Here is a 9,493-nt window from a genome sequence, read left to right as displayed (position 1 = left end):
GTCTGGCTGGGCCCCACCTAAATTGCTACAAACATTTGCATACAGGTGGTGCTATCTGAGCAGTCCACAGTCACAACCTTCTCAGGGTGGTGCCTCAATGTCACACCCACCTGGGTTATAGGGGCGGGGTGAAGCCAGTGCCCTCTATCCTCCAGGGCAGGACAGGGGGCTGTAAGAAGACAAAGGGCCCCTCACCCACCTCAGCATCCCTATCTTAATGTCTACAATTAGGATTCCAGCACTTCAGCTCCTGGCTTCATACAAGGGGACACTGGGACACAGAGCCCCAGGACATGCTCACAGACAGGTCATTACCTGAGCTTCATTGTAATGAGTTAGAGAGGGGAAGGGGGTATCCTGCCAGGGCCATGACCTTGGCTGACCCCCACCCCCTAGGACGTCATAGAAGATGCTGACTCCCAAGATAAGCCAACTTACAGAACCCTTAGATGTACCTTTCGCAGTTGGGGGGGAGGGGGCTATGTATGTGCCTGTGGTCCAAGCAGCTGGCTAGGTGGGACAGCATGCCCTCTGTCCATGTTAGGTACCCTGTGAACCTGGAGGAAGACTCTGTGCACCTGCATGCCTCTCATGTAGCCCCAACCTCAGGCCACAGAGCAAGGACAGCAGCTCAGTAAACCGTCACATTCCTAAGGCAGTTCCACGCAAGACCAGGCCACCCACACTAAGATGACCGCAGACATTACTTATGTCCTGCAGGCCAAGTGAGGTCACATGGCCCATAAGTCACAGAGAGGGCACTGGAAACACCAGATACAGAGTATCCCTGGCAGTAAGTTCCTGGACAGTGGCAGTGAAGTTTGAGCACAGGCATGGCAGGGACCCTGTATCTGCCCAGATCAGGCAGTACACACTCTTTGGAATGGGCAGCACTGTGCCCATTTCCTCTCAACTGAGGCTCAGTCTCTACTGCAGATACAACTCACGTTGTGCACAGTGAATGGTGGCCCCCTGGTCCCCTCCTGAGTTGGCTACTCCACCTGACAGTATCCCAGGCTTGTTGCACCAGCCCACCTACAGCCCCCTGCCTCCCAGAGCATCCACTTGCACAGTCTGAGGAGGAACAGAGGGATTTGTAAGGAGATGATGAGGTTTTGCTACCCCTCAAGACACTGCTCCTCACCCAGGTCATTGTGCTAAAGGCCAATAGCCATCAGTGAAAATTATACAGGCTTTATTGAGTGTGCAGAGCACAAGGACAAGTGGGTGGGATCAGCCTGTTCAGTCCCAGGGTCTCATTGGAGACTCAGGTGGGGAACCACCTGGCTAAAGAACCAAGAAATAGCAAAGATAACACTGAGAGTCTTGGGGATATTGGGGTTGTCTGCGAAGGCCTGGGCATCATCCAACTTCAGATGTACCACCTCGATGAGTTCTCCTTCCTCAGCCAGGCCTCCACCAGGCCCACTTCGCTGGGCATCTGTCACCTCTGCGTAGAACATGGTCTGCCTGGAGCTAGTCAGTCCTACTCCAGACCTGCCGGGTAGAACAGGGAAGGCTGAGACACCACGGTGACCCTGCCAGCCACCCTACTTCCATGCTTTTTTCTCTGGCTTTCTGATGGGCAGAACTGAGTGGCTTCACCCTTCCCAAATACCACTCCTGGTGGGTGCATCCATGTCATTTATGCCTCTAGAGCAGGGGCACCCGATGCATGTTGGGCATGCCTTCTGTCACTAGGCTATCATATGGCAGAGGAGGGGTCTCATGCCAATGCAAAGAGCACTGAAATGATCTTAAAGACAAATTTGATAAGTGGGCTGGAGGTGGCTCAGTCACCAAATGGCTAGGCTTGCCGGCCATCAAAACTGTCAAGACGAATATGATAACTGACATTTAGGGGGAAACAAAAATGTCAGAGGCATCTTACAAAGAACATGAACCCAGCAACCTGCTTGGCTACCTGACTGAATTCATCCCAAGAGATACCTGCATAGGCCTGGCCTAATGGAGTGAACACACAAGACAGCTTCAAGCTCAAACTTTGAGGAAGTCTGAAACTCTCTGCTAACAGAGATCAGAACAAGCTGCTGTGTTGTAAGGGGGTAAATGGCAGGAGCCTGCAGGCATCACTGAGATCTGAGAGGGTTCCAGGGCAACAGCCAGCCAGGAAGTGGCCTCTACCCCACAGCCACAGGAGTTGGAGTCTGCTATCTTTGCACCTGGATGGATCGTGGATATTGCTGGCAGCCCTGGGTACAGCTTTTGAGACCCTGCATGGAAGATCAAGGACCCTGGCTGGAGACTAGATACGCAGAAGCCATGAGGTCCTAAGCAAGTAGAACTAGAATCTGTGATAGCCCCTTAGATTCTGTTCCCTAGGCCCCTCCCTGCCCATGACTCCTGCTGAGTACCCAGGACCTCTGACTTCTGTTAAGACCCAAGTCAGCTGACCTACATTAGGGGCTCCTGATTGGCTGGGGAACCATGGAGAGAGAAACCAGGGACTGGGTGTGGTGGTGGGGTTCACAGGCCTCTTTGCATAAAGACCAGATCCAGCACAGTTCCAGACAGGTAGAGGTGGGAACTCTCAGCACGACACTTCATGGAGGCAGGAGCAGAACTGGGAAATCCTCAAGGATGCCAACCCCCAAGAGGAGGACACCCCCCCCAAGACTGACCATGCCCAGATATCCCTTTATCCCCACAGACCCCTACCTGACGGTCCATGTTCCTGGTAGTCATGGCTTATACCTATGATTGGAATCAGTCAATCTGTGCAGCCTCCAGCCTCAGTTTCCCTACCTTATGAGGGAGCCAGCTCCGCCTGTGATCTGGTCAGGCCAGAGGCTGCCTCCAGCCTTAGCAGGCTCTAATGTCACACAACAAAGCAACAATAGGGAAACCCCTTAGCTTCCTCCCCTGGGTCTAGTCATGTATGGCTACCAAGGGAGTGAACTGGCTGACTTCTGGTCTTGGGCAGGGAACCATGGGTAGGCTCTGGTCTGTTCCGTCCCAGTAAGGCCCATAGAGACAGATGTTCTGACTTTTACTTAGCCTTACCCTCAGTCATGCTTCCTCACAGCCACACCCTCTTCAAAATATAAGTCTGAGCAGAACAATCACTGTCCGGAACTGTCCCTGGCTTTCTAGTACCTTCAGTCAGGACACAGTCCAGAGGCCCTGCCTAGGAAACCTCTCAAGACAAGGTTCCCTTGTCCTCAAACATCTGCCAGGACCCCCACCCCCACCCCCAAAGCTAACTTCCTTCCTGCCTTCCATCCCTGTCAGCTCCACGCACTAGCCAAACTCCTATGAAGATCAGGTTCCTTAGATTCCCTTGTCCTAAACACTGCCATGTTGGAAGTTGAAGGATCCAGGCATCACTGGCTGTACACATGGAGGGGACAAAGAAAAGGGGACAGACCAACCCTTCAGAGGCAAGATGGTCAACATGGATCCAACATGGTCCAGCCACAGCTAGGTGCTACAGGGTGAGGTTCAGCCCTGGCTGTGTAGAGTGTGCCAGAAGAGGGGGGACAAGGACTCTAGTCCTTCATGGATGAAGGTGGACTCAGGCCCCTATAAAGGTGGTCAGAAGGTGGTGCTCAACCTTTTGGGGTGACAGGCACCATAAGACCCTCTTTCTGCCCTAAGAGCTCAGCTGTCAAGGATCCACACAACATCCTGAGGCAAGGAGTGGCTTCTCATTTGAGGAAGGTAGTCCTGGTTGGCTGCCTGAGGGAAGCCTGAAGGCCCCTGGCACCTGGGCTTCAGTAGGGGGTAGTTCCCTCCTCCCTCCCCTTCTTGGGACTTGTCCTTCCCTCTCATTCCTGAGCCACCGGCTGAGAACAGAGCTGTGACTCACCCCACCCCCAGCGCCCGGTGCTTAATCCTACAGGAAGTGGGGCATCTGTCGGCAGCAGCTGCCACCCGGAGCCCAACCCCACATGTCTGGGACTGCAGGGTAGGGGCACAGGGTTGAACATGCTCCAGAACCAGCCCCAAAGCACCCTAGCCTAGGAGCTGAGGCATGGTCCATCAACCCTCTTCCAGTCCCATGCTTGTACACCCTCAGAGACAGGGTTCTCACCCACTCGCTGACAGCCTGTCTTATCCCTTACACCACTTGGTAGCCCCCATCCCTGCCAAGCCTCCTTACATGTACGTGGCAATTTGGCGCAGATCGGTGGGGTCCAGGTGATAGCCACATTCTTCCCAAGCCTCCTTGCAGGCTATTTCTTCCAGTGAGAGCCCAGGCTGGTCCACGATGCCAGCACAGAGTTCCACCATGACTCCCACTGAGCCAGGCAGTGCTGGCTGGAGTTCTTGGGGCTGGTCCCCGTTCACAGCTGCCAGAGACCCTGGGAAGAGGCGTTCCACCTCGCCTGCATATATAGCTGGTATGGGAGGAAGGACAGTCATATGGTGCTCACCTCAGGGTAATCTACTCTGGGCCAAGCACCTCTTGCGGAGCCTCAGTTTCCCCTAAAGCCACCACAGCTTCAGCATTCAGACGCTCAGGATCAAGGGCCTGAAAGCACAGTGTAATTCTGCCTTCCCAACCCCTGCCCAGCCAGCTGGTCTCACCTGGCCGGAACTGCTTCACTAACACCAGGCTTCTCCGGGAGGAGTTGAACATGAGAATGGTCACACTGCACAGGAGAACGGAGCTCAGTAAGGACTTGCTCCCCTCTCTCCAGAGCCCCAGTTCCCATCCTCCTATTCCTATGGTGCCTCCTCTCTTTCCTTGACAACACAGAAAAGGTGGTACCTTGCTTAGATGGGACACACAGCCAGTCCAGTGCTCAGATAGGAAGGTCACACAGTCAGGCCAGGGGGCCTGACCTGTTAAGTTCCAGTTTACAGAATAGGGGCAGGGGGAGACAATGTATTGGGCAGCTGGGAAAGTGGAGGCCCCTGCTGGTCAGTTTCCCAACTGTCCACCTCTCAAACCACATTATCCCATTCTCCGGATCCTGAGGAGTAAGATCAGCAGATCTCTTCAGCCCTAGAAGGGCTAGCCTGCCACCAGGGGCCTGGTGTCCCCAGCTACTACATGACTTAGCCACCAGACCTCAGGGACACGAGAACCAGAGACTAGGTTGAGGTGTGTGGGGGTGTTTGAAGGCACCAAGGAGAGCAGAAACTGGGGGGTTCCGTAATGACCAGGTCAGCCCCTCTTACCTGTCATGTGTCTTCAAGAAGTCCCAGGACTTCTGGACACCATTCTGAAAGAGACAGGGTAGGGTGAATGGCTGCCAGCAACAGACGGAGGCACATGGGCCAGACAGACCCCAGTAGGGAGGCCCGACGCCTGCCTATAACCATCAGGAATGGGGCCGTGCAGCAGGTGGGGGTGGAGAGCTTTCCTCAGAGGTCAGGATAGCCTGGTGTTCTGGGAAGGATAAGGAAGAAACCCTGGGCAAAGGGCAGGAAAGGCATTTCATGAGCACAAAGTACTACAGAGACCTATGCTGCCACCAAGCGTGGGAAGGAACTAGGAGGATCCAGGAAGGGCAGATGTGACACCCTTAGGCAGGGCAGGGAGGATCCCAGATGGGCAGAGCCGAAGTCAGCTGTTCACTGCTGAAGCTCCCTTGGGCCAATGGACAGTTTACACTGCAGTTGTGGGTCTGGTGATATCAGATGGACGGTGGCTACTTGCTCCACCCTGCTTCAGGCTCAGGCTATCTCTTACACATCCCATAGTCCTGTGGATCCTGCATCTGGGGCAGGCAGTATAGTGCAGTCAGAATGGATGTCAACGGTGCTCTGTATACAAGGTTAGGAAGGCCCCACCATTCCATCATCAAGATGTCATTTGGTAAGACAGGCTGTCTGGGGTCTGGAGACCCCTAACCCGTCTGCTTAGCCCACCTTTGGGTCATTCAGTGAGCCCTAGCCAGCCCTCCACACATGCTGGGGCTCCATCCAAGTTGCAAAATAGACAGGGGCCTGGGTCTCAGAGCCAGAGTGTGGCCCGGCAACAAAGAGGGAGGATGCCGAGGAACAGCCACAAGGGCTTCCTCCTGTTGGCCTACAGGTAGAGAGGGGTACTGCTACCGTGGGAGAGCCTCACGGGTGAGAGTCGGAATCAGAAAGACTGACTTGAGCCTGCAGGCAGAGAGATCCTGGGCGGGTGGCAGCAGCCTGGTTTCCAGGGGGAGAAGAGAGCCAATGTCCTAGGCAGGTCAGGCTGCCCGGGAGGCCGTTGAAGTACCACCCCACAAGGCGAGCCCAGGCCTGCCTGACAGCCAGCCACCCAGGCAGGCTCCAAAGAAGACTACTCGCCCAGGCTGCACGCAGTCAGTTGGTCTTGCCTACCCCCACAGCTTCTCCTCGCAAAGTCTCAAAAGGACCCTACTGACTCAAGATCAAACATTTTGTTAGAGCCGTGGGGGAGCCAGAGAAGCTGACACTGGTGCTGGGAGAGAAAAACAGGCCTAGAATGTAGCGGTGGACATCTGCTGCATAGGGCTACTGGGCCACTGCTTTTGGTCTCACTGTCTACCAGACCTCTTTTGGCCGGGAGCAGCAGTCAGGTAAAGGCTGCAGTTCCCTATCCATGGCCCAGCCTCAGTATCCCTCAGCTCCTGAGGAAATGCTACCCAGCCCCCAGCCCTGAGTACTGCTGCTGCTGCTGCTGCTCAGCTGAGCTCTGGTTACCAACGCCATCAGCGGAAATGTGAATGTGCCGGTGGGCTGCCAGCCAAGGCTGCACAACCACCCCACAGCACTTCCCAGGAAGTGAGGGAAGCACCGTTGTCACTAGTCACTGCAAAACTAGCCGGAACTACCCTGCTCCCACCAACTGCCCACCAGAGCCCCAGGGCCTGGGTGCGAACAGCTACAATGCCCATCCCATGTCACCAGCCAGTGAAAAGTAAAAGGAAAGTGACTCCCATGTCACTCAACTGAACCCAACTGCTCCCCCCAAGCCTGTACTGCCCTTGGCTGCACCCTGGGAGAGGAACTCTATGCCCTTGGGTGGATGGGTGGGGGGTACCCGTGCACAGCAAACACGAGAGGGCCAAGAGGATCTTCAAGGCTGGAAGCCACCACGCTGGTGAGAGGGACAGGTGTAACAGGGAGGTTTGGGGGTGGGGTGCTGGGCACACACCAAGCCCTGGGTGGTTTGACCTGGGCTGAAACCCCTGGCAGGGTTACATTGATTAGGTCAGGAAAGCGGTGTGTATCGGACAGCACAGAGAACGGAAACAGGCAGTGTGCCAAAAGCAGAGGTCTGTTAGAAAGGGGCATGCTGAGTAGAGGAAAAGGACCACCTCACTGGAAGATCACAGGGCGAGAGAAGAGAGAGATGGCAGCGACTAAGCTCAACAAATGTTTTCTGTGGGCCAAGTGAGACAGCTATCTACTGTCCCTGTTACTCTGAAAGCTGGGAAAGGTTGAGCGAGCTGGGAGGTTTCTGGGAGGCAGAAGCTTTTCCACTAAGGCTTGAAGGAGGAGCTGAAAGGAAGGCGCAAAGGAGGGTGTCTCCCATCCCAAGGTGGGCTTCTTTTCCCAGAGTCCTTCCTGCCCCAATATCCAGGGTAATCAATAGGTCCAACTGCATAAAAGCATCGATGGACGGTCAGAAATGGAAGGTCAGTCAATCTGCCTTAGAGGGAAGAGAGGTTATCCTCGAATGTCCTTTCCTGGTCATTCCGGGTTGACTAGAGTCTGAAAACCGGCGGTCAGGACAGCAAAGGGGCGGAGCTCGTGCTCAGAGAACCCACTCGGGGCAGAGGCGTGAGCCCGGGGGGCGGAGCCTAACCCTGGGGGGCGGGATCGCATTGCGGGCCTGTGGCGGGTTGGGGGCCTTGGAGGGAGTGAGCGCGGAAATACGCGCGCAGGGCGGATCACCTGGCGGTAATGCAGCGTGAGAGGCCGCAGGTAGGGCGAGCGGGAACAGAGGCCCACGGTCACCCCCTCGATGCGCTCCATGAGTGGCGTAGGGGAGAGTCTTCCGCAGACCAGAGCTGTCGGGTTTGTCTACGCACTTCTGGGCATGCCCAGTTCGCGCGGAGGGCGGGCCGGAGGGCGGGCCGCCGTGCCCAGGTAGCACCTGCAGAGTGCAGTGCGCAAAGGAGGAGCTGTCAGACTGGTCTCCAAGCCTGCATAAAGGGGGATGAGAACTGGGTAGAGTAGAGGAGAGCTTCATGGTACATGAAGCCTCCAACGAGTAGGAATCAAAGGAGATCACGCGGTAGATGAGCCGAGTGGGTGCCTGTCTGTCCCTGGTTAGTAACAACCCCCCTCTCCCCAAGCCTTGGGAACCAGGGCCGTCACTGGGGACAGTAGGAAGACTTATCTCAGAAAAAGTCAGCAGAGAAAAGGCTGGGGAAGGAAGGCCAGAGGAAGGGCCCCAGCCCAGGCAGAGGCTTGACTTGGCCTGGACTGCCCCCTTTGCTCCCCCGACCCCGTGACCCCGTCGGTTTGAGAGAAAGTGAGACTTGTCTCTGACGGTTGCTCTTCACAGATGCCATTCTGATCCTTACCACACTGCACACATTCTCCCAGCCAGCCAGGGCTTCAGACCTACTCCATTGCAATGTCAAAGTCCCAGGCCCCTCCAGACTCAAGGGGAGGGGAATTCACATTATGGAGTACATGGTTCACAGGAACCATTCTTGAAGACTAGCCAACACACACACACACACACACACACACACACACACACACCTACCTCTCCTAAAGAAAGCACTGTCCTTTCCAGCGTTAGCCTGTCCACAAAGCTCCCTGGAGCTCTGAGTGACCACCAACCAGGAGTCCCTCTAGAAGCTGGCCCCAGCCAAAGGTGTCTTCCTGCTTCAGAGGCCTCCTTGCAGATGGTCCTCCCTAGAGTGTGTGAGGATCAGTCACAGACTCACCGGTGTCACCAGCAGTTCAGGCAAAGGTGGAAGTTAGAGGGCCTAGTGTCATTGGCTGGGGGCACCCACCCTGGCCCCTGGGCCTGCCCTGCAAGAAAATAGGAAGACCCTGCAACTCCACAGAGCCTTCTGTCGCTTCTGGTGGGGAAATCACTTTTTCCTGTTAGCATAGACTGAGGTGGCTAGGGTTTCTGAGATCCCTGGGTCACAGCAAATGGTTACCTATGTGGAGGAGCAAGAAACACATCTGTCCCCGGGATTTTGGCCAGGGTCAAGAGTGGTGCTGATAGATGGGTGGTCATAGTCTCCTTGGGAGCAATGCAGGAGCCTGGATAAAGAGGGGTTTGTCAAGAGAGGGAACACGAGAAGACACCATGCCGCCTGTGTCCCAAGACAAGAGAAGCCACCTCTGAGTCTGGCAAGCCTCTTCCAAGAGTTCCAAAGCTCCCATTGAGCGCATGCCCAGACAGTGCAGATAGCACAAGACACAAGATCACGAGCCAGTGTCATGCCCTTACATCTGCTGGCTTTCCGCAAGACAGACTTCTACAAGGTCATCTCGGGATGCCCCTGGCCAAGGTTCAGGTGTCTCCAGGCTTGTGCCTTCAGGTACCAAAAAGGCCCACACTGTGGTATGTAGTATGTGTCCTCCCTTCCAT

General features: G+C 55.4%; 1 protein-coding gene across 1 annotated transcript; it reads right to left on the bottom strand.

Moving 5' to 3' along the window:
* Positions 1–1,178: 1,178 nt before the first annotated feature.
* Nudt14 (nudix hydrolase 14) lies at positions 1,179–7,979 on the bottom strand. Its single transcript, XM_041633333.1, has 5 exons — positions 7,828–7,979; positions 5,149–5,192; positions 4,552–4,616; positions 4,124–4,361; positions 1,179–1,497 (listed from the first exon to the last, which is right to left on the bottom strand). Exons 1-5 carry the CDS (start codon positions 7,906–7,908, stop codon positions 1,257–1,259), a joined length of 669 nt encoding a protein of 222 aa, XP_041489267.1. The 5' UTR covers positions 7,909–7,979; the 3' UTR covers positions 1,179–1,256.
* Positions 7,980–9,493: the final 1,514 nt, after the last annotated feature.

Source organism: Microtus oregoni, unplaced genomic scaffold, assembly GCF_018167655.1.
Source record: "Microtus oregoni isolate MIOR12 unplaced genomic scaffold, Mior012 000043F_ref0000047, whole genome shotgun sequence".
In the NCBI taxonomy this organism is placed as follows: Eukaryota; Metazoa; Chordata; class Mammalia; order Rodentia; family Cricetidae; genus Microtus; species Microtus oregoni.
This window is presented reverse-complemented; position numbering and strand designations above follow the sequence as displayed.